Source organism: Anomaloglossus baeobatrachus, chromosome 11 (genome assembly GCF_048569485.1).
Source record: "Anomaloglossus baeobatrachus isolate aAnoBae1 chromosome 11, aAnoBae1.hap1, whole genome shotgun sequence".
Classification (NCBI taxonomy): domain Eukaryota; kingdom Metazoa; phylum Chordata; class Amphibia; order Anura; family Aromobatidae; genus Anomaloglossus; species Anomaloglossus baeobatrachus.
The window spans coordinates 171,573,387-171,599,974 of NC_134363.1; the positions used below are offsets into that span (position 1 = coordinate 171,573,387).

At 44.0% G+C, this 26,588-nt stretch overlaps 1 protein-coding gene across 1 annotated transcript; it reads right to left on the reverse strand.

Moving 5' to 3' along the window:
- Positions 1 to 10,416, reverse strand: PAFAH1B2 (platelet activating factor acetylhydrolase 1b catalytic subunit 2). Its single transcript, XM_075327593.1, has 5 exons — positions 10,326 to 10,416; positions 6,929 to 7,018; positions 4,667 to 4,783; positions 4,192 to 4,314; positions 1 to 1,508 (listed from the first exon to the last, which is right to left on the reverse strand). The coding sequence occupies exons 1-5, from the start codon at positions 10,404 to 10,406 to the stop codon at positions 1,230 to 1,232; spliced, it is 690 nt and encodes a 229-aa protein (XP_075183708.1). The 5' UTR covers positions 10,407 to 10,416; the 3' UTR covers positions 1 to 1,229.
- Positions 10,417 to 26,588: the final 16,172 nt, after the last annotated feature.

Consider the following 26,588-nt stretch of genomic DNA (forward strand, 5'->3'; position numbering starts at 1 on the left):
TTTAGTCTTTCCCATCTTTATTAGAAGATGCATCTAGTAACGTGATCCCGGCACAGTAGTACATGTTTCTAGCGACTCTCCAGAACGGAGCATGTCCTGCATTTCATTTCTGGATCGGCCGCTATTAAATGTCGGACATAAAGACCGAGAGACCGCGTTCCCACCGTCATTATTATTTTTTTTTTTTTTATAATTCGGCTCCATACGCAAAACAACAACAAGAAGGAACGATCGATTCGTTACGTCGTACATAGAAGCAGAAGCTCTAGAGAGGTGACATCTACCAAATGAGATTTAAAGCTGTACAGACACGTCTTAAACACTATAGGGCGTCCCCTCTGCCATCTGCAGCTCAGATTGGCCCTAATTCTGCGCCGAACATACGCTGTGCTGTGCCACAGCTATGTGACATCCCGCTCTATGCTTCTTTTCTAAGCCCCATAATGCCCAAGTCTTAATTGGTCATAATCCAGCTTTGGTCCCTAGCCTAGACCGAAGCCATCGAGCGTACAAACTCATACAAGCGTTACATATAGATATATATATTCTCACATTTCCGAGGCTGAGCGTATACCGCACAGCGAGAGGTCCAAAAAAAAAAAATATATATATAGCAAGTCATAAAAAAAAAAACTTGGGAGTAACTGCAATATGGCGTAGGCCTCTCCGACAAGGATGAAGTCAACGCGCCAACACTCGGCATGCTTTATGACCGCCCTCCCGTGGTTGTACGCGTTACCCGTCCAATGCCGGGGGGACCCGCTAGTCACCACGTAGCCTCGCCAATTACCTAAGAGACCAATCAGATTGAATGCTATGCAAAATAGGAAAAAAAAAAACAAAAAACACAATGGGCCAGTCAGCCGTCACTTCCGGAGTGGTGGGCTCCTACATACATACTACACACCACATCATCCCGCCCCACGGAGGGCGTCACCGTCACTCTACGGGATTTAGAGTCCACTCGGAGGTTGTTGCCTTCTTTGCTGCTCCATGTATCATTGTGCATCTCAGACTCGACCAGGGACATACATGTCCAATAACAAGGGAGACAATAACGGGGAATCGCATGGAAAGCGGGGAATCGGCAGATGGATACGAGTCCTGTGTATATACAATGAGCATAAGATATACAGCTGAGGCAATAGTAGTGAGCGGAGGGGAACGGGGAGGGAGGGGGGCAGCCAATGGTGTAACACTGACGACAGGGGTGATGAGGAACGAGGGGTTCAGGCCAGGGTGACTTGTTTTTCCTCTGGGGTCTCCTCCAGGAGTTGCATAATCAGTTCATGAAGTGGCCGGCAGACCTTGGTGTAACCAGCAGCCGTGAGATGGAGGAAATCAAACATGTCGTGTCGGGAGATGGCGCCGTCCGAGTGGACGAATCCGAAATCTACATCCAGGAGCTGAACTCCGGAAAGGCGTGGGAGCCAGGAGCGCAGCAGCTGGTTCACCCGGGCGTTCTTCTCCCGCAGAGGGTTAGACTTCTCTCCACGGGGTAGTAATCCCTGAGGATAGAAAGGGACACGTCAGAAATGGGGAAATATTCAATACAATATGCAGCAGGTTTAGTTTATAAACAGAGGTAGCCAACCACTGGCTTTACTGTGAAAACTACAACACCTAGCATGGTCTGCCAGCTGCAGGTACATCAAACAGGAGAAGAGAAGGGGGTTAACGCCGCGCATCAGCCAAATGAAGATGTAGAGTTGTTGATAAATTAATATCTTTTTTATTTCATAGGTCTACGCGTTTCGAGGTTAAAACCTCTTCCTCAGGACCAGAATATCCCTGGAACTGGTGAAGAGGTTTCAACCTCGAAACGCGTAGACCTATGAAATAAAAAAGATATTAAATTATCAACAACTCTACATCTTCATTTGGCTGATGCGCGGCGTTAACCCCTTCTCTTCTCCTGTTTGAATACTCATCCACGTGGGGCTGCGGCAGATGCCATTTTCTTATGTTTGGCAGTGGTTGTGACTTTCACAACCACATTAGGTGAGTGTATATACTTTATATATTACTCCGGTTTATCTGGTAACATCCCATCAGCGCTTCTTTTTCTAGTTTTATCAGCTGCAGGCACATTGCATGCTGGGAGCTGTAGTTTTTCAGTAGCTGCAGATCACTACTATAGATGGGTATAAGCATCATTTCAGCCATAATATTGGACTACTTCTGCCTCTAATTGTGGAGAACTCGGAGCATAAACTGTTTAATTGTTGCCCAATATCACTCACCTTTTAATAGGTGAAGTCTTTAATTGTAGACGTGGTTCATACAAAATAGGTGAAGGCGACAGGGAACAACATTTCGATCTAAATCGGTCTTGATCAGTGTTGCTTTGACTGTGAAGTACTGTTGGCACTCCCGTGCCTAAGCCTGGTGTAGAGTGACCTCACCAGGCTTAGGCACAGAAGTGCCAGCAGTACTACACAAAGCGACATTGTGATCAAGACCGATTAGGTCGAAACGTTGTTCCCTGTCGCCTTCACCTATTTTGCATGAACCACGTCTACAATTAAAGACTTTGCATATTGAATTAAGAGTGTTTAGTGATTCTCTCCATATTGCTACAAGGGTTATTAGTGCACGCTATTCTCCTCTATCTAATATATCTCACCTGACCGCATGATAAATGTATTCGCTTCTCGCCAGTGGATATAATCTTACAAAATCTTGACTACCTCTCTCTATTCACAGCTGTTGCAAGACAAGCGCGGTGTCACAAAGTGTTTGGCTCTAAACTCGCCGAGTGTCATGGCGGCATCTGACGCTGTTCACACTGCAGAATCTGACACTCCACACTGTGCCTCCTTTGGCGTTTCTGAGTTACAGAGACAGGCTCGGGCGCCGACCAGCTGTGTTCTCTTTAGTGATCAAGCGTGCAGGAGTTAGGGGTACTTTACACACTACGACATCGCAGCTGCGATGTCGGTGGGGTCAAATCGAAAGTGACGCACATCCGCCGTCGTTGACGATATCGTAGTGTGTAAATCGTTTTTGATACGATTAACCAGCGCAAAAGCGTCAAAATCGTATCATCGGTGTAGTGTCGGTCATTTCCATAATCTCGGAAGGACCGATGTTACGATGTTGTTCCTCGTTCCTGCGGCAGCACACATCGCTGTGTGTGAAGCCGCAGGAGCGAGGAACATCTCCTACCTGCGTCCTGCGGCTCACGCCGGCTATGCGGAAGGAAGGGGGTGGGCGGGATGTTTATGTCCCGCTCATCTCCGCCCCTCCGCTTCTATTGGCCACCTGCCGTGTGACACCGCACGACCCGCCCCCTTACTAAGGAGGCGGTTCGCCGGCCAGAGCGACGTTGCAGGGCAGGTAAGTCCGTGTGAAGCTGCCGTAGCGATAATGTTTGCTATGGCAGCTATAACACAATATCGTATGTGCGACGGGGGCGGGGACTATCGCGCTCGGCATCGCAAGCATCAGCTTGCGATGTCGTAGTGTGCAAAGTACCCCTTAATGTCTGCTAGCCTGCTGGTTATTTCTTGGATCACATGTTGTGGGAGACCTATCACAGTCACACCCTGCCTTTTTAAGATGGTGGAGCCTGTCTTCCCATGCTGACTATAGCTTTTATTAAACCAGTCCTGCTGGTGAATGAAATAATTTTCTGCGTGGAAGTGTTGTGGAGTTCTCTCTTTGTCTTTTTGTTTCCTCCCTGCTCTTATTTTGCTCCTAAGCTCTTTTTGTCTTATATCTCTGCATGTGTGTGTGTGCTGTAAGATAGAGATTTGGTTTCCCATTTGTCTATTTCTGTTGACTTTATTACTGCTGCCCCAGCCCTGCCCATGAGTTGGGGGAGGGGGTATAAGATCAGGGCTGATCAGGAGCAGGACAAGGAAGGTGGCCCAGACATCCTCACCATCAGAGGTAACTCTGGGATTAGGGATAGCTTGGGTCCCCTAGCCTGAGGGCCAGTCTACGAGCCCCTGTCCCCATCACAGGTGGTGACCCATGTTCTGCAGATAGATGGGATTCCTGCACCATAAGTGTCTAAGATGGAAATACTCTGAGATGACAAGTTCTGTGAGCTCTGTTTTTGCTCTGGGCCTTCCGAGATTCCGATTTCAGCCCGAGTAACCTGATTATGGACAGATCTGATATATAGAACATGATCGGCACCACTGAATAATCATGAGGAAGGACATGTGGGCGACCTCCACATACCATGACGATGGTTTTCGCCTGTGGTTGCAGTGTGTTGATGAGTTTTATGATGGCTTCTATTCCACCCGCCACCTCTTCAGCTGTGTTTTCATGATTATTGGTGCCGATCCACAAGACAATAACCTGTTAAACAAATAAAATTAATTAGTGCATGAAATGATTATCCATCGAAGTCAATTTGTAATCTGAAATTACCAAAAGTGTGAACTGGAGGGCAGGATTTGGTATCTCGGTCCTGAGAAAAAAATCCCCTGGCATTCTGCTAAATACGAACAATATATTCTACACCATTGTCACCTGCCCTGGAAAAACCCTTGTAGAATAATACGTGTGGGAGGATTTTATACCCGCAGCACGTTCAATAAAACGATGCATTTGCTCCGCTGAGTGACAATGTTAGAAATGCACGGCTGATTTGCACCATGTTCACCATCAGTCTTTATGCCGCTTTCAATTTTTTTTATATTTTGCTCACCTTAGGTTTGATATTCTCTAGCTCTCCGTTCTGAAGCCTCCATAGCACGTGGCGCGTTGTGTCTCCACCAATACCGAAATTTAGTGCATGAAGCGGAGAGAACAATTCCCTCCAAATCTGCAAAAAGAAAAAAAAAAATATATAATTTATTTGAAAGTTAGATGCATAATGTGGATTGCACTTCAGTGTCAAAAATGTTCCAGGCTCCCCGCCTAATAAATCTCCCCTCTTGACAGGTCTCCAGGGGCTTGATGACGTTATTACAGACCTCAATGCATGGACCGGTCACTGGTATCTTGACCTGAACTTGTCAGCCCCATATACAGGAGACCTGTGCTCGGTTCGTGCATTGCAATTTGTACTTGGGACTGCGAAACACGGATGTCATGACTGTAGCTTGACTCTGACGGGGTTATGTCAGGTGGGAGGGGTCTGTTCGGTTATGCCTTGTTCCGGGACTCACGCCGCTTTACTATGGTGTGGATTCCTCCGGAACGTCGCCAGTAATAGTTCCTGCTCTACAGCATGTATAACTGGTTCTTGTGAGTTAGCCCTGGTCCATCCCGCTACCCAGCTTACCTCCCCCTGACCTCTGTTTCCCATGTACTGTTTGTCTGCCCTGTCTGCCAGACCCCAGGTCCCGTTCTGTGTCTCAGTCCTTCCAACTCTTTTCTACTTGCTGTCCCGGCCTCTGACCTCGGTAATGTTTACTGACCACGGCTCTGCTTCCTTTTATTGGCTTCTGACGTGACTTCTTGGCTTCTGACCCTCGTCCTTCTACCTGTTTATGGCTTGCTCACTCCCTTGTGCAGACATGACTTCCTGGTTAAGACTTATGCGGGCGTCACACGAGATGAGCTATCGCGCGATGCATCGTCGGGGTCACGGTTTTCGTGACGCACAACCGGCACCGTTCACGACGTCGTCTCGTGTGACACCTCCGAGCGACGCAGAATTGCTCACAAATCGTGAGTCGTGTACTCGTCACTAAGTTTTAAAAAATTGTTTATTTAACATGGCGCCGGTTGTTCATCATACCCGTGGTAGCACACGTCGCTCCATTTGACACCCCGGGAACGATGAACACAGCTTACCTGCATCCCGCGGCATCCACCGGCAATGCGAAAGGAAGGAGGTGGGCTGGATGTTTCGTCCCGCTCATCTCCGCCCCTCCGCTTCTATTGGCCGGCGGCTGTGTGACGTCGCTGTGACGCCGAACGTCCCTCCCCCTTCAGGAAGAGGATGTTCGCCGCCCACAGCGAGGTGATGGCGTGTCCATGACACACAAACGACGGGGGCGGGTACGATCGCTCGTGCAATTGCACAATAGATCGTTCCGTGTAAAGCCCGCATTAGGCTTGCTGACTACCCTTTCACTGGTGCGTGCACCCCCTTTTGGGCTTTAGGCTATGTGCGCACTAGGCCGTTTTACCCGCGGATTTACCCGCGGATTTGCTGCGGAAATTTCTTGAGAAATGTCTGCAATCTTTGTGCAGACATTTCCCAGCAAATCCTATGAGAAAAAAAAATAGCTGTGCGCACGCTGCGGATTTTTCTCAAGAAATTTCCTTGAGAAGATTTTCTTGAGAAAATTTCTTGAGAAAATGAGCATGTCAATTCTTTTCCGCAGGTACCTGCGGATTTCTGCAGTACAGCCTGCAAAATCTGCAGGGGACAACCTGCGGGAAAATCGCGGCAAATTCGCGGCTAATCCGCATGCGGATTTACCGCGGATTTGGTACGGATTTTTTCCGGAGGTCCGGAAATCTTCCACTCCCAGACGTTTCTCAAGAAATTTTCTTGAGAAACTTCACATTTCTAGTGCGCACAAAGCCTTAGGCTAACTGCTCTTTGGAGTTCAATCTCCATTCTACTTCTGCGCCCGCTGGTGGAAGCCTGACAACGGATATGCAAGAAAGGACTAAGAGTAATGCAAGCTCTTGAATTTTGAGCTCTCCATCAGTTTATTTTGCTCCTCTATCCTTTATGTTCGTCATTAAATGAGTACTGTGCTCCCAAAAAGTTATGAACGATCCCCAACGATGAGCAGAAGTGATGACTTGTCTCCTGTCTGAATAAAATGACAGTCGACCCCTCGCACCGGCCATCGATTTGAAGACTACGGGACTAACGGAGATAACCGAGCGCTGTGCGAGATGACAGGTGTGAACTGTTCAAATTGAAATACCCCATTAATGACCTACATATAGTATGAAGCTGCCATTAATGACGCCCCATCGGCAGTGGATCGTCCCCTCGTACCTCATATTGCTGCAGCAGCTGCACCATGGAGTCGCCGACAAACAGAACATCCGGCTCCTTATCCTTACAGTCTAACACAAACCGGTTATGCTGGAAAAGCGAGAAAAAGAACCAGTTTATTAGAGATTTGCAATATATAGGCAAGTGCCAATGTGTGTGCTGACGAGGGATCTGACAGGCTCCTGCATTCAGTCTATTATGGGAGACCAGCATTTTGCATTACCGGGATGTTATGATATTAAAGGGAACCTATTACCAGATTTGGGGCCTATAAGCTGCGGCCACCATCAGTGAGCTCTTATATACTCCATTCTAACATACTGTATATAAGAGCCCAGGGCGCTGTGAGAACATAAAAAACACTTTATAATACTCACCTAAACGGTCGGTATGGTGCTGACTGGTCGGATGGGTGTCTCCGTTCTCCGGTACCGGCGCCTCCTCTTCGGCCATCTTTGTCCTCCTTCTTCTGAATCCGGCGTGCATGACGCGTCCTACGTCATCCACACTAGCTGGCATTGAGGTCCTGTGCAGGCGCACTACAATACTTTGATCTGCCCTGCTCAATGCAGATCAAAATGCGCCTCCGCAGGACCTCAATGCCAGCGAGTGTGGATGACGTGGGACATGCACCCAAACTTCAGAAGAAGGAGGACAAAGATGGCCAAAAGAGAAGGCGCGGCACCCGGAGAACAGAGACACCAATCTGACCAGTCTGCACCGCACTGACCGTTTAGGTGAGTATTATAAAGTCATTTTTACGTTCTACACAGCAGCCTGGGCTCTTATATATAGTATATTGGAATGCTGTATATAAGAGCCCACTGGTGGTGGCCGCAGCTTATAGGCCCCAAATCTGGTGACAGGTTCCCTTTAAGCAGCGCCTGTGCTGCATTCTATAAAGGTGCACGTTACCCCCCTGGCCTCTCTGTAGACACCAAAAATACCTTTATAAAATCTCCAGCCCTGTCTGTAAATTGTCCGATCCGGTCTGATGGGCGTCCTAATCTGCCCCTCCTGTTCCTCCTTTCGCCCTCCTCCTGTGCTAATTGAAATGGATGACACCTCGGACGCCATCCATGTAGACGGGCAAAGTCCGCATATTCCCGGCGCATGGTCATCTGCCCTGTTGTGGGCAGAGCCAAAAATATAGGTGCGCCTGCGCGAAGCTGTACGTTTTCTGCGCAGGCGTGAGATTTTGCCCAGCGATGTGGATGAAGCGGTTGACGTCATCTACATCGCCAGGCAAAATGTTGTGCCTGCACAGAGAAGTCGCTGGTTCGCGCAGGCGCACCTATGTTTTCGTCTCTGTCCGCAATTGGACACAGCAAAAAGCACCAGTGCTAGCCGGGAATATGTCTGCGCAGGTGCGAGATTTTGCCCGCCTACGTGGATGGTGCCCGAGGCGTCGTCCACATCAATCAGCACAGGAGAGGCAGATTAGGATGCCTATCGGACACAACAATTTACATATGGGGAGGGAGATTTTATAAAGGTAATTGTGGGGTCTACAAGGGAGGTCGGTGGGTAACCTGCACCTTTATAGAATGCAGCACAGGCGCTGCTTAAGGTGCTAGTTTTAATTTAGAAGGACAAATCTGGTGACAGGTTCCCATTAAGTGGCTAAAACTGTAAAGTGCTTGTAAAAAAAAAAAAAGGTTTTGTTTTTTTTTTTACTTAAAACTCCTCTTTGTTCAAGAACAAAGGGATTTTTAATCCTATTGTTTACTGCTAGTTGTCTAGTTTACAGGCCACCCCGGCAGTTGGTCTCTAAATCAAGGAGCGCATCTGCTTACAAGCTCTTTCCTATAGAGTTTGTAGGCGCCGCTCTGATGTTGGCAGGATCACTAGTTTCAGACAGATTCGGTGCCCCTGCGCTCCTCTGATGCCCCAGAAGCAAATTGCACAATGCAAAGTTCTGGACACAGATGCGGCAATGACACTCGTCTAAACTGTCAATCATGAGGCATGTGATCCATGCGCTTCTGAAGAACGCTCTGAACACAAACCCTTTAAGGTCAGGGTTGAATGGCCTAAAATCGTTCTCTCACTGGCACCACATCACAGGAGTGGGTGATCGATCCCTGCACTGGTAATGGTCACGTCTTGTACCTTCCTGCAGTAACAATTTGATTGAAATAGTAGTCTGAGATCCTGAAAACAAACGGTGTTGGCTCCGGTAATTGGACTAATTCTTAAAGGGGTGGTTCATTACTTTTACTTCATTTAAAAAATGGGCCCATGAGGGTGCTAAAGTAAAAAAAAAAAAAAAACAACTGAGCAACTCCCGGTGGAAGAGGAGGTCACGACACTGGCGGGCGACGGTGGAAGAAGTATGGAGGTGCAAGACCTGTGGGAATCCAGTAGGTAAGGAGTTTGTTTTCCATTCTTAAAGGGAACCTGTCACACAGATTTGGGGCCTATAAGCTGCGGCCACCACCAGTGAGCTCTTATATACATCATTCTAGAATAGTGTATATAAGAGCCCAGGCCGCTGTGTAGAATGTAAAAATCACTTTATAATACTCACCTAAAGGGCGGTGCGGTGCAGACTGGTCAGATGGGTGGCTCCATTCTCCGGTACCGGCGCATCCTCTTTCAGCCATCTTTGTCCTTCTTCTAAAGCCTGGGTGCATGACGCGTTCTACGTCATCCACACTAGCCGGCATTGAGGTCCTGCGCAGGCGTCCTACAATACTTTCATCTGTCCTTCTCAATGCAGATCAAAAAGCGCCTGCGCAGGACCTCAAAGCCTGTGCGTGTGCATGATGTAGGAAGCGTCCTCCTAGGTGAGTATTATAAAGTGTTTTTTTTTTTCTACACAGCGACCTGGGCCCTTAAATACAGCATGACGCGTTCTACGTCATACACACTCGCCGGCACCGAGGTCCTGCGCAGGCGCACTGTTCAGGGCAGATCAAAGTATTGTAGTGCGCCTGCGCAGGACCTCAATACTGGCCTGTGTGTATGATGTAGGACGCGTCATGCACGCCGGCTTCAGAAAAAAGAAGACCAAGATGGCCAAAAGAGGAGAACGGAGACACCCATCTGACTGTTGTGCTCTGGAGCGACCTTCTAGATGAGTATTACAAAGTGTTTTTTACGTTCTACACAGCGGCCTGGGCTCTTATATACAGCATGTTAGAATAATGTATATAAGAGCCCACTGGTGGTGGCCGCAGCTTATAGGCCCCAAAACTGGTGACCGGTTCCCTTTAAGTATAATAGTAATGGACAACCCCTTTAAGATTGGATTAGTGTCAGTCACCTCTATGATGTCTATGTGCTCTAAAACGGCAAATTCGGAGAGTTCAGGAGACAATCCCTCTAAGTGTCCTTATTACCCCTATTAGACACTAAAGCGCGTCCGGTTGTGACGACCGTGCAGACTTCTTACCTGGGAAAGCCAGCGGTCATCGCCCTGGACGTCCTCCGCAGCATGAGGGACAGCGGCAGAGTTTGTGTCCCCCTGACTCATTATGTAGGAATCGGACTGCAAAAGAGAAGAAAGTCACATTATATATAGGTTCTGCCGGGACCACAATAGCCGTGGCCTGTTCTTAGGACGGGACACAATATCGGACTGGTGGGAGACGGCTTTGGCCTCCCCTTCCGCCTCGCAGAGCTCTGTCGTTACACTTAGCCGCTGTGCACGTATCGCAACGCTATCCCATTTAGAAACTTGGGACAAAGATACAAAAATCCAGAATGCTAAAATATTAAGTCAGGCAATGAAAGTTTTTCTTTCTTTGCAAATCTTAAAAATACACTTTTGTAATTGTACAATAACTGCAGATTGTCTTCAGCATGCAAACAAAATATACAGTGTGTCCACCCGTATCCTGTCCACCGCCATTAACTTGAGAACGGCGGCAGCTATAGGCATAGAAGTGGTGTCTAGGTATAGTAAAGTGTCAGCTATAGGCATAGACGTGGTGTCTAGGTATAGTAAAGTGTCAGCTATAGGCATAGAAGTGGTGTCTAGGTATAGTAAAGTACCCATGCGCTACGCAATGAAACCACCTATAGCGCCACCTGATGGAAAACAACGGCGTTAGCATTTTTATCTCGAAAACGGAACGAGATAGAGAAAAAAAGGGAATTACAAAGTTGCAGGGCATCATCAATTCAATATGAATCGACACCTTGCATACAGAAATGCTATGATATGAAACCCATGACCCCCCAAAACATTGAATGCTGGTCACGCATATGGCGCTCATTTAACTTTGATGCTCGAAGTGTCCCTCGTCATCTGCAATGCACATCTGGCCTCTGCACAGCATACTGTATCTTGCTGCACGTTGTGCAATATGGTAGGTGACACGTTTGCACAAGCATCTGTGATACGTCGTCGTAGATCCTGCAATGTTGGTGGAGGGGGTCGCATACACCTGCTGTTTGATGTGACCTCACAGAAAGAAGTCCAATGGGGTCAGGTCAGGTGAGCGGAGGCCACTCCACACAGCCACCATACCCAATGACTTGTAGGAAGGTCTCCATGAGGTATCACTTCACGTCCGCAGCCTTGTGAGTTTTACACGTTCTAATCATAGCATTTCTGTATGAAAGGTGCGGATTCATATTGAATTGATGATGCCCTACAACTTTGTAATTCACTTTTCTTCTCTATCTCGTTCCGTTTTCGAAATAAAAATGCTAACTCCGTTGTTTTCCACCAGGTGGCGCTATAGGTGGTTTCACTGCTGAGCGCATGGCTACTTTACTATACCTAGACACCACTTCTATGCCTATAGCTGCCGCCGTTCTTAGGTTAATGGCGGTGGACAGGATATGGGTGGACACACTGTATGTGTCATTTAAGTTAATTTGGCGCATCTTCTCTGTGGCGTGCGTCTTACCAGAAATACTCCTTCAAACCTGAGATCCATATGGAAAAATTGCTCATGTACAATAGTACAGAGGCTACAATTAGTCCACTGCGTGCACAAGCAGCACATGGACTGAAAATGCACTCATGTGAATTTTGCCTTACAGATAGTAGCAGGGAGTGTGTTTACACAGATCTGAACTGGATTGAGGGAAAGCATCTACAGTCTCAGGGAGGGCAGAGAAAACAGTCTACAGACAAAGAGGAAAGCGCAAGAAGAAAAATAAGAGCAAAAAGCTTTGCTGAAATATGACTAAAAAGACTACCCTGGCCTCACCTCCTGCCTGTAGACTGGGAGAGACACACAGACCTCACATCCAGCCTATATTACTGGAAGAGACACACAGTGCTCACATCCAGCCTATGTTACTGGAGAGACACACAGAGCTCACATCCAGCCTATATTACTGGGAGAGACACACAGAGCTCACATCCAGCCTATATTACTGGGAGAGACACACAGACCTCACATCCAGCCTATATTACTGGGAGAGACACACAGAGCTCACATCCAGCCTATATTACTGGGAGAGACACACAGAGCTCACATCCAGCCTATATTACTGGAGAGACACACAGAGCTCACATCCAGCCTATATTACTGGAGACACACAGAGATCACATCCAGCTTATATTACTCGGAGAGACACACAGAGCTCACATCCAGCCTATATTACTGGGAGAGACACACAGAGCTCTCATCCAGCCTATATTACTGGGAGAGACACACAGAGATCACATCCAGCCTATATTACTGGGAGAGACACACAGAGCTCACATCCAGCCTGTATTACTGGGAGAGACACACAGACCTCACATCCAGACTATATTACTGGGAGAGACACCCAAACCTCACATCCAGCCTATATTACTGGGAGAGACACACAGACCTCACATCCAGACTATATTACTGGGAGAGACACACAGAGCTCACATCCAGCCTATATTACTGGAGAGACACACAGAGATCACATCCAGCTTATATTACTGGGAGAGACACACAGAGCTCACATCCAGCCTATATTACTGGAGAGAGACACAGAGCTCACATCCAGCCTATATTACTGGGAGAGACACACAGAGCTCACATCCAGCCTATATTACTGGAGAGAGACACAGAGCTCACATCCAGCCTATATTACTGGGAGAGACACACAGAGCTCACATCCAGCCTATATTACTGGGAGAGACACACAGAGATCCCATCCAGCCTATATTACTGGGAGAGACGCACAGACCTCACATCCAGCCTATATTACTGGGAGAGACACACAGAGCTCACATCCAGCCTATATTACTGAGAGAGACACACAGAGCTCACATCCAGCCTATAGTACAGGGAGAGACACACAGAGCTCACATCCAGCCTATATTACTTGGAGAGACACACAGACCTCACATCCAGCCTATATTACTGGGAGAGACACACAGAGCTCACATCCAGCCTATAGTACAGGGAGAGACACACAGAGCTCACATCCAGCCTATATTACTGGGAGAGACACACAGAGCTCACATCCAGCCTATATTACTGGGAGAGACACACAGACCTCACATCCAGCCTATATTACTGGGAGAGACACACAGAGCTCACATCCAGTCTATATTACTGGGTGGAGACACACAGAGCTCACATCCAGCCTATATTACTGGGAGAGACACAGACCTCACATCCAGCCTATATTACTGGGAGAGACACACAGAGCTCACATCCAGCCTATATTACTGGGAGAGACACACAGACCTCACATCCAGACTATATTACTGGGGGAGACACACAGAGCTCACATCCAGCCTATATTACTGGGAGAGATACAGAGACCTCACATCCAGCCTATATTACTGGGAGAGATACAGAGACCTCATATCCAGCCTATATTACTGGGAGAGACACACAGACCTCACATCCAGCCTATATTACTGGGAGAGACACACAGAGCTCACATCCAGTCTATATTACTGGGAGAGACACACAGAGCTCACATCCAGCCTATATTACTGGGAGAGACACACAGACCTCACATCCAGCCTATATTACTGGGAGAGACACACAGACCTCACATCCAGCCTATATTACTGGGGGAGACACACAGAGCTCACATCCAGCCTATATTACTGGGAGAGATACAGAGACCTCACATCCAGCCTATATTACTGGGAGAGACACACAGATCTCACATCCAGACTATATTACTGGGAGAGACACACAGAGCTCACATCCAGCCTATATTACTGGGAGAGACACACAGAGCTCACATCCAGCCTATATTACTGGGAGAGACACACAGAGCTCACATCCAGCCTATATTACTGGGAGAGACACACAGAGCTCACATCCAGCCTATATTACAGGGAGAGACACACAGAGCTCACATCCAGCCTATATTACAGGGAGAGACACACAGAGCTCACATCCAGCCTATATTACTGGGGGAGACACACAGAGCTCACATCCAGCCTATATTACTGGGAGAGATACAGAGACCTCACATCCAGCCTATATTACTGGGAGAGACACACAGACCTCACATCCAGCCTATATTACTGGGAGAGACACACAGAGCTCACATCCAGCCTATATTACTGGGAGAGACACACAGACCTCACATCCAGCCTATATTACTGGGAGAGACACACAGAGCTCACATCTAGCCTATATTACTGGGAGAGATACAGAGACCTCACATCCAGCCTATATTACTGGGAGAGACACACAGACCTCACATCCAGCCTATATTACTGGGAGAGACACACAGAGCTCACATCCAGCCTATATTACTGGGGGAGACACACAGAGCTCACATCCAGCCTATATTACTGGGAGAGATACAGAGACCTCACATCCAGCCTATAGTATTGGGAGAGAAACAGACTTATTAGCTGAGTAATGCTTTTTAAATAAATTATATATAATTTGCCCTAGGCACAATTTTGGGAAAAAAAATCCAAGGCAACCACTTAAAATAGGAACATTGGTTGGTAAAAGTACAAAACGTTTGTGTCTGTTTTTGCAAAATAAATTGCATGTCAATATTTGTGCAACAGTTTGCATATTTTTGCTATTTTACATAGTATATTATTATATCAGCTATATAGGTCCTAGAATACTTCTGATTCCGGTCTTGCAGGAATCCGATGTGCCAGCGCTGAGAAATCAAGCTCCTAAACCACATATGCAAATTAGCCTGGAAGTGCATTGGGGGCGTGTTGATGCACTCAGAACACATTGTCACGCCCCCAATGCATTTCCAGGTTAATTTGTATGTATATATGGCTTCTAAGCTTGATTTCTCAGTGCTGGCACATCGGTGGTATCATGGCCGAAACAGCCGAACAACTGGTTTCAGTGGTAAAATCCTCCTAACGGGTTCCCTTTAAATATGATGTAAAGGTGTCTGCAGCCAGGGTGAGCATGCGGCACCTCCAGGATACAGAACGTCAACACTGCCGCTCTCCATTGACGAGGAAGATGAATTATTCACTTTGTTGGACACAATGAATGGACACGCACTCGCAGGCACGCCATGAGGAACCAGACTCTTCCTAATAGACAATGTATCACATAGATATAGGCTTTTTACCGCTTCTGGATGTGTAGGAGAGCTGCAACACGGAGCTGTGCAAGGGGCCATAAAGAGCACCTGTCATCAATCGGGGTGGGGGGGCTATATTTAAGAAAAGAGTGGGCAGCCCCCAGACTGCTGATTTTTCTAAATAATATCAGAAAAGTCTTTAATGGACCTGCGTTTGCAGTAAAAGTCGGGACAGAAATTCCAGGATCTCACAACGATCAGTGGCGCTCCGCGCTATGCACAGCTCTCGCTCTCCGCAGTAAGACAGCGCTGCCGCATACTTTACAGAGCGGTTTCTGAAAAGTAAGATCTCACAATAACATGTAAGATTTTGCGCTTTAAAGTGTCGTGGACGGTTGTAAACAAACCCTTTATCTATGCTAGTGTATACAAGGACGGTTAGGCAGGGAATAGAAATATGTGCTAACATGCTGAGAGGGCAGACTAGTCGGGGGAACTAACACCCTTGCGACTAGTCTCTGTGCTCATTAGCATATCATAAAGGATCTTTAGAAATATTTTTTCTGATCTCTTTATATACAGTATGCTAGTGTATACAGGAACGGTTAGGCAGGGAATAGAAATATGCACCCAGCTCTGCCCGTGGGTCTGGGTGCATATTGCACCTGACAGGTTCCCTGATAAGGAACCTGTCATGTGCAATATACACCCAGGACCACAAGCAGTTCTGGCTGCATTTGTCTTTTCCCTGCCTAACCGTTCCTGTATACACTAGCATACTGTATATAAAGAGATCAGAAAAAATATTTCTAAAGATCCTTTATGATATGCTAATGAGCACAGAGACTAGTCGCAAGGGTGTTAGTTCCCCCGACTAGTCCGCCCTCTCAGCATGTTAGCACACCCACAGGGGCTTCCTAACATGCTACTCAATGCAGTGTCATCAGCAGTGACGCATGTACCTGTGTCCACTGATCAGAAGTCTTGGCACTTCCGGTCATGCGCACTAGATCACTCTGAAGACGGGACGCGTACATCCAGCTGCATACTTCACATGACCGGAAGTGCCGGGCATTCTAATTAATGGAGACAAGTACGCGCCTCACTTCTGATGATGCTGCATTGAATAGCATGTTAGTATGCCCCAATGGGGGTGCTAACATGCTAAGGGGGTGGAATGAGCGCAGGAACTAACACCCTTGTGACTAGTCCCTGCGCTCATTAGCATATCATAAAGGATCTCTAGAAATACTTTTTCCAAAGATCTCTTTATCTATGCTGCTAGATACAGGGATTAGCAATATGCACCCAGAACTGCTCATGGTTCTGGGTGCATATTGCACCTGACAGGTTCACTTAAAGAAAAACACATGCATTTTTTCGGTGCATTTTTATGTCAGAAGGTGCAAAAAAATTCTGCACAAAACACTGAACGTGCGCACATTGCATTAGGATATGTGCGCACCTTACCATTTTTTGTGACTACAAAGATGCAGCGTTTTTGGCCGCTAAAAACTCACAAAAAGGCACCCGTGGCAAAAACGCATGCGTTTTTGATATCTGCGTTTCGCTGCGTTTTTCCAGTGCATTGCATGGGTGGAAAACGCAGTAAGACGCAGAAAAGAATTGACATGACCATTTTTTTTTCTCAGCTCAAAAACGCAGCCAAGAAAAAAAGTTGTGTGCGGACAGCAAAAATGAAAACTCATAGACTTTGCTGGGGAAGCAAAATCATGCAGTTTTGAGCCCAAAAACACAGCAAAAAATGCACCGTGTGCACATAGCCTTAGAAAGTCAGGTCCTTTAAGGAGCCATTAGAGACACATCCAGCAGATTTCGCTGATGTGAGTTATTTCTAAAAATCATCAGTCGGAGACTGCCTGCTCTGCTTTAAAATATATAGGGAGCTCCCGGACTGGTGATGATCTATAACAAGGACCAGATGCCGCCTCTCCTGAAGTCTCTATTTTGGTAAATACAGTGGAACCTTGGATTAAGAGTAACTTGGTTTGAGAGCGTTTTGCAAGACAAGCAAAGCTTTTAAAAATGTGTAACTTGGTATAAGAGCAAAGCTTTGCAAGAAGAGCAAATCCTCACCATGCACACTTCCGGTCCTGTTCTTTCACCGCACTCTGACCTGCTCTAGAGGTAAATTTCTGTACATACAATATGAACAGTGTACTATATACCATTGTACAGTACAGTATATACTATACAGCATTTCTATCATTTAGCATTTGTGGATACAGTATTGTATTTTCTTTCTGCTAACCAGTGCAGCACAATCTAATTGCCTGTGGAGTATTCCTACCCCACATTTGGCTTAGTTCTGCCCTTATTTTGGGGAGAATAGACTTAGGGTGTGTTTGTTTGTCATATTTATACATCATTTTTTCCTTCTATACTGTACCTCCCGCACACCAACAATTCTATTGTAAGCTAATGTGCAGTTTAATTTGTTTTACATGTTTTTTATTGTACAGTATTTAGCATTAGTGCACTGTAATAATTTTATATGAATACAGCACATTATATTGTATTACTGTAATTAGTTTGTATAAATACAGTAAATATTTTTGGGTTGTGGAACGAATTGTCTGCGTTTCAATTATTTCCTATGGGAAAATTCGCTTTGATATAAGAGTAACTTGGTTTAAGATTAGACGCCCGGAACCAATTATGCTCGTAGTCCAAGGATCCACTGTACACACATAATAGTAGAATTCTGGAGGATCATTTCTTAAGGCCCCTTTACACACTGAGACTTTCTAGCGATCCCACCAGCGATCCCAACCTGGCCGGGATCGCTACAAAGTCTCTGGTGAGCTGTCAAACAGGCAAACCTGGCCAACGACGCAACAGCGATCCGGACCTGCAGAACGACCTAGCTAGTCATTGGGGACGTTGTAAAGCAGCTTTTTGAAAGGGAAGTCGCTAACGAAGTCGCTGTAAAGTCCCCTTTACACACTGAGACTTTGCTGCACAGCGGGAAACAAAGGACCAAAGAATGGTCCTGAACGATTTGTAGCGATCACAACTTCACAGCAGGGGCCAGGTCGCTGATGTGTTTCACACACTGCAATGTCGCTGGGGAGGTCGCTATAACGTCACAAAACCGGTGACGTTACAGCGATGTCGTCATGTGTAAAGCCACCTTTAGAACTCTGCATTATCCTAATCCTGTTATTTCTCCTGGAAATGTAAACATTGACAATTGGGTGTTACCATCCCTCCTTATCAGAGGAGCATGTCCGGACAGTGTGACAATGCCAACGCTGATTGGACAGCATCAGACTCCAACCGGTAACACCCAGATGTTTAATTATACAGTATATATAGTGGTACCTTGGATTACGAGCATAATTGGTTCCAGGAGTCTGCTCTAAAACCAAGTTACTCTTATATCAAAGCGAATTAGACAATTAGTTCCACAACCCAAAAATATTTACTATATTTATACAAATTTATTACAGTAATACAATATAATGTGCTGTATTCATATAAAATTATTACAGTGCACTAATACTAAATACTGTGCAGTACACTAAAAGCATATAAAACTAATTAAACTGCATATTCGCTTACAGAAGAATTGTTGGTGTGCGGAGGTACAGTATAAGCAATGTGCTGCACTGGTTAGCAGAAAGAAAGTACAATACTGTGTCCACAAATTGATAGACATGCTGTATAGTATATACTGTGCTGTACAATGGTATATTGTATACAGTATACAGTACATATGGACAGAAAGTTACCTCCAGAGCGCGGTGAATGGACAGAACCAGACGTGTGCACGGTGAGGATTTGCTCTTATTGCAAAGCTTTGCTCTTATACAAAGTTACACATTTGTAAAAAGCTTTGCTTGTCTTGCAAAACGCTCTCAAAGCAAGTTACTCTTAATCCAAGGTTTCACTGTGCATTGCTAGGAGGAGTAACAGAAGAACAGTAAAAATTATCCTGGATCATCTTTTCTTAGAACTATGTAGTGTGTCATTCCTCTATTTACAGCTAGACATCTAGGGGTTCTATAGTCTGACAATGTCCGATCGATACTTGCATTGTCCGTTCTGGAATCAATAACCTAAACAGATCTGTTTGTAAATAGAAGCAGAGGGGTCCGACTGATCGTTATGGGGACTGTTTGGTGCATGTTTTTAGTAGGTAAAAAAAAAAAGCAGCCTGGAAACCATCATGTTCTGTTCTAAAACTAGTAATGAGGTGGGCCCTGTAATGATCAATGGGACCCCCTCTGCATCTCTGGGTACAAATTCTATTTGATCCTAAAAACATTATGTGAGGACAGAAGTGTGAATGTCGCCTTTTATACAGGAGTAAGTAATGTCACATCACTGGGATTTGCAAAACTTAATGATCCCTAGATGGGGCCGACCGCTGGGACTCCTGCACGAAGGGAACTGCAGTGGCTCCATAATAAGGCTATGTTCACACGTTGCGTTTTCTTGGAAAAATGGCAGCACGGTGGCTCAGTGGTTAGCAGTGCAGTCTTGTGGTGGCTCGGTGGTTATCACCGAAGTCTGGGGGTGGCTCGGTGGTTATCACCGCAGTCTGGGGGTGGCTCGGTGGTTAGCACCGCCATCTTGTGGTGGCTCGGTGGTTAGCACCGCCATCTTGTGGTGGCTCGGTGGTTAGCACCGCCGTCTTGTGGTGGCTCGGTGGTTAGCACCGCCGTCTTGTGGTGGCTCGGTGGTTAGCACCGCCGTCTTGTGGTGGCTCGGTGGTTAGCACTGCAGTCTTGCAGCGCTGGGGTCCTGGGTTCGAATCCCACCAAGGACAACATCTGCAAGTTGTTTGTATGTTCTCCCCGTGTTTGCGTGGGTTTCCTCCAGGTACTCTGGTTTCCTCCCACACTCTCAAGACATACAGATAGGGAATGTAGATTGTGAGCCCCAATGGGGACAGTGTTCCTGATATATGTAAAGCGCTAAGGAATATGTTAGCGCTATATAAAAATAAAGATTTATTAAAAAGATTTATTGGAATCAGTTTTTTTTTGTTTTTTTTTTTTTACTGCCAAGAGACCAAATTTTGTTACAAAAAAGCAACGTGTGAACAAATCTTAAATGGAACCTCTCAGGTGCAATATGCACTCAGAACCACGAGCTGTCCTGGGTACATATTACTAATCCCTGTCTTATTGTCCCTGTATACACTGGCAAAGATAAAGAGATCTTTAGAAAACATGGTCTGTGTGTATAGATGTCAATTAGAAATGTGTGTGTAGAGAAATACCTGTGTGTGTGTGTGTGTGTATGTATATATATATATATATATATATAGATATCTATATGTGTGTATATACAGTAAATATGTGGGTGTGTGGATTTGGATGCATTCATAGCTGTTTGTATGTATAGTTACATGGGTATATAGATATAGTCATGTGTATACAGTACATGGTGTGTATATAGCTGTTTGTATATATATATATATATATAGCTGTATGTATACAGTACATGGTGTGTATAAAGCTGTTTGTGTATATATATATATATATATATATAGCTGTATGTATACAGTACATGGTGTGTATATAGCTGTTTGTATATATATATATATATATATATATAGCTGTATGTATACAGTACATGGTGTGTATATAGCTGTTTGTATATATATAGCTGTATGTCTACAGTACATGTTGCGTTATATACAGTATATGTATGTGTGTGTATATAGCTGTACGCATACATTGTGCATATATGTGTACATGGATGTATGTATACAGTACATGGTGTGTATATGTGTATATATATATATATATATATGGGTATAGAGCACATGGTGTGTATATATGTGTATACAGTACATTGTGTATATATGTCTATATAGCTGTGTATACAGCACATTATATATATATATACATATATATATATGTGTGTGTGTGTATACAGTACATTGTGTGTATATAGCTATGTGTATACTGTACATGGTGTGTATTTATTTATATCGCTGTATGTATATAGTACATGATGTATATATAGATGTGTCTATACAGTATATGGTGTGTATACAGAGCATGGTGTGTATATATATATATATATATATATATATATATATATATATATATATATATATATATATATATATATATATATAAAAATATATATAGATGTGTACACAGTACATTGTGTATATAAATATATATATATATATATAATATATATATGTCTATATCGATGTGTATACAGCACATATATAATGTATGTGTGTGTGAATACAGTACATTGTGTGTGTATAGCTATGTGTATACTGTACATGGCGTGTGTATATTTATATCGCTCTATGTATATAGTACATGATGTATATATAGATGTGTATACAGTGTATGGTGTATATATAGATGTGTATACAGTGTATGGTGTATATATAGATGTGTATACAGTGTATGGTGTATATATAGATGTGTATACAGTGTATGGTGTATATATAGATGTGTATACAGTGTATGGTGTATATATAGATGTGTATACAATGTATGGTGTATATATAGATGTGTATATACAGTGCATGGTGTGTTTTTATACAGATGTGTATACAGAACATGGTGTATATAGAGGTGTGTAAAGTACATGGTGTATATAGAGGTGTGTATACAGTGTATGGTGTGTTTGTATACAGATGTGTATACAGTACATGGTATATATAGAGGTGTGTACAGTACATGGTATATATAGATGTGTATACAGAACATGGTGTATATAGAGGTGTGTACAGTACATGGTGTATATAGATGTGTGTATACAGTGTATGGTGTGTTTGTATACAGATGTGTATACAGAACATGGTGTATATAGAGGTGTGTACAGTACATGGTGTATATAGAGGTGTGTACAGTACATGGTATATACAGATGTGTATACAGAACATGGTGTATATAGAGGTGTGTACAGTACATGGTGTATATAGATGTGTGTATACACTGTATGGTGTGTTTGTATACAGATGTGTATACAGAACATGGTGTATATAGAGGTGTGTACAGTACATGGTGTATATAGAGGTGTGTACAGTACATGGTATATATAGATGTGTATACAGAACATGGTGTATATAGAGGTGTGTACAGTACATGGTATATATAGATGTGTATACAGAACATGGTGTATATAGAGGTGTGTACAGTACATGGTATATATAGATGTGTATACAGAACATGGTGTATATAGAGGTGTGTAAAGTACATGGTGTATATAGATGTGTGTATACAGTGTATGGTGTGTTTGTATACAGATGTGTATACAGTACATGGTATATATAGAGGTGTGTACAGTACATGGTATATACAGATGTGTATACAGAACATGGTGTATATAGAGGTGTGTACAGTACATGGCTGTATATAGAGGTGTGTACAGTACATGGTGTATATAGAGGTGTGTACAGTACATGGCTGTATATAGAGGTGTGTACAGTACATGGTGTATATAGAGGTGTGTACAGTACATGGTGTATATAGAGGTGTGTACAGTACATGGCTGTATATAGGTGTGTACAGTACATGGCTGTATATAGAGGTGTGTATAGTACATGGTGTATATAGAGGTGTGTACAGTACATGGTGTATATAGAGGTGTGTACAGTACATGGTATATATAGAGGTGTGTACAGTACATGGTGTATATAGAGGTGTGTACAGTACATGGTGTATATAGAGGTGTGTACAGTACATGACTGTATATAGAGGTGTGTACAGTACATGGTGTATATAGAGGTGTGTATAGTACATGGTGTATATAGAGGTGTGTACAGTACATGGTGTATATAGAGGTGTGTACAGTACATGGTGTATATAGAGGTGTGTACAGTACATGGTGTATATAGAGGTGTGTACAGTACATGGTGTATATAGAGGTGTGTACAGTACATGGTATATATAGAGGTGTGTACAGTACATGGTGTATATAGAGGTGTGTACAGTACATGGTGTATATAGAGGTGTGTACAGTACATGGTGTATAGAGGTGTGTACAGTACATGGTGTATATAGAGGTGTGTACAGTACATGGTGTATATAGAGGTGTGTACAGTACATGGTGTATATAGGTGTGTACAGTACATGGTGTATATAGAGGTGTGTACAGTACATGGTGTATATAGAGGTGTGTACAGTACATGGCTGTATATAGGTGTGTACAGTACATGGCTGTATATAGAGGTGTGTACAGTACATGGTGTATATAGAGGTGTGTACAGTACATGGTGTATATAGAGGTGTGTACAGTACATGGTGTATATAGAGGTGTGTACAGTACATGGTGTATATAGAGGTGTGTACAGTACATGGTGTATATAGAGGTGTGTACAGTACATGGTGTATATAGAGGTGTGTACAGTACATGGTATATATAGATGTGTATACAGAACATGGTGTATATAGAGGTGTGTACAGTACATGGTATATATAGATGTGTATACAGAACATGGTGTATATAGAGGTGTGTACAGTACATGGTATATATAGATGTGTATACAGAACATGGTGTATATAGAGGTGTGTAAAGTACATGGTGTATATAGATGTGTGTATACAGTGTATGGTGTGTTTGTATACAGATGTGTATACAGTACATGGTATATATAGAGGTGTGTACAGTACATGGTATATACAGATGTGTATACAGAACATGGTGTATATAGAGGTGTGTACAGTACATGGCTGTATATAGAGGTGTGTACAGTACATGGTGTATATAGAGGTGTGTACAGTACATGGTATATAGAGGTGTGTACAGTACATGGTGTATATAGAGGTGTGTACAGTACATGGCTGTATATAGAGGTGTGTACAGTACATGGCTGTATATAGGTGTGTACAGTACATGGTGTATATAGAGGTGTGTACAGTACATGGTGTATATAGAGGTGTGTACAGTACATGGTGTATATAGAGGTGTGTACAGTACATGGTGTATATAGAGGTGTGTACAGTACATGGTGTATATAGAGGTGTGTACAGTACATGGCTGTATATAGGTGTGTACAGTACATGGTGTATATAGAGGTATGTACAGTACATGGTGTATATAGAGGTGTGTACAGTACATGGTGTATATAGAGGTGTGTACAGTACATGGTGTATATAGAGGTGTGTACAGTACATGGTGTATATAGAGGTGTGTACAGTACATGGTGTATATAGAGGTGTGTACAGTACATGGTGTATATAGAGGTGTGTACAGTACATGGTGTATATAGAGGTGTGTACAGTACATGGCTGTATATAGAGGTGTGTACAGTACATGGCTGTATATAGGTGTGTACAGTACATGGCTGTATATAGAGGTGTGTACAGTACATGGTGTATATAGAGGTGTGTACAGTACATGGTGTATATAGAGGTGTGTACAGTACATGGTGTATATAGAGGTGTGTACAGTACATGGTGTATATAGAGGTGTGTACAGTACATGGTGTATATAGAGGTGTGTACAGTACATGGTGTATATAGAGGTGTGTACAGTACATGGTGTATATAGAGGTGTGTACAGTACATGGTATATATAGAGGTGTGTACAGTACATTGTGTATATAGAGGTGTGTACAGTACATTGTGTATATAGAGGTGTGTACAGTACATGGTGTATATAGAGGTGTGTACAGTACATGGTGTATATAGAGGTGTGTACAGTACATGGCTGTATATAGAGGTGTGTACAGTACATGGCTGTATATAGAGGTGTGTACAGTACATGGCTGTATATAGAGGTGTGTACAGTACATGGCTGTATATAGGTGTGTACAGTACATGGTGTATATAGAGGTGTGTACAGTACATGGCTGTATATAGGTGTGTACAGTACATGGTGTATATAGAGGTGTGTACAGTACATGGTGTATATAGGTGTGTACAGTACATGGTGTATATAGAGGTGTGTACAGTACATGGTGTATATAGAGGTGTGTACAGTACATGGTGGATATAGAGGTGTGTACAGTACATGGCTGTATATAGAGGTGTGTACAGTACATTGTGTATATAGAGGTGTGTACAGTACATGGTGTATATAGAGGTGTGTACAGTACATGGTGTATATAGGTGTGTACAGTACATGGTGTATATAGAGGTGTGTACAGTACATGGTGTATATAGAGGTGTGTACAGTACATGGTGTATATAGGTGTGTACAGTACATGGTGTATATAGAGGTGTGTACAGTACATGGTGTATATAGAGGTGTGTACAGTACATTGTGTATATAGAGGTGTGTACAGTACATGGTGTATATAGGTGTGTACAGTACATGGTGTATATAGAGGTGTGTACAGTACATGGTGTATATAGAGGTGTGTACAGTACATGGTGTATATAGAGGTGTGTACAGTACATGGTGTATATAGAGGTGTGTACAGTACATGGTATATATAGAGGTGTGTACAGTACATGGTGTATATAGAGGTGTGTACAGTACATTGTGTATATAGAGGTGTGTACAGTACATGGTGTATATAGAGGTGTGTACAGTACATGGTGTATATAGAGGTGTGTACAGTACATGGCTGTATATAGAGGTGTGTACAGTACATGGCTGTATATAGGTGTGTACAGTACATGGTGTATATAGAGGTGTGTACAGTACATGGCTGTATATAGGTGTGTACAGTACATGGTGTATATAGAGGTGTGTACAGTACATGGTGTATATAGAGGTGTGTACAGTACATGGCTGTATATAGAGGTGTGTACAGTACATGGTGTATATAGGTGTGTACAGTACATGGTGTATATAGAGGTGTGTACAGTACATGGTGTATATAGAGGTGTGTACAGTACATGGCTGTATATAGAGGTGTGTACAGTACATGGTGTATATAGGTGTGTACAGTACATGGTGTATATAGAGGTGTGTACAGTACATGGTGTATATAGAGGTGTGTACAGTACATGGTGTATATAGAGGTGTGTACAGTACATGGCTGTATATAGAGGTGTGTACAGTACATGGCTGTATATAGGTGTGTACAGTACATGGTGTATATAGAGGTGTGTACAGTACATGGTGTATATAGAGGTGTGTACAGTACATGGTGTATATAGAGGTGTGTACAGTACATGGTGTATATAGAGGTGTGTACAGTACATGGTGTATATAGAGGTGTGTACAGTACATGGTGTATATAGAGGTGTGTACAGTACATGGCTGTATATAGAGGTGTGTACAGTACATGGCTGTATAGAGGTGTGTACAGTACATGGTGTATATAGAGGTGTGTACA

Excerpts from the sequence above, each read along its gene's own strand:
- PAFAH1B2 (XM_075327593.1), bottom strand. The coding sequence starts at position 10,406 with ATGAGTCAGGGGGACACAAACTCTGCCGCTGTCCCTCATGCTGCGGAG. Across the intron at positions 4,784-6,928 it reads AGCTGCTGCAGCAATATGAG|ATTTGGAGGGAATTGTTCTC; the intron begins GTACGAGGGGAC and ends TTCTTTTTGCAG. Across the intron at positions 1,509-4,191 it reads AGGCGAAAACCATCGTCATG|GGATTACTACCCCGTGGAGA; the intron begins GTATGTGGAGGT and ends TTCTATCCTCAG.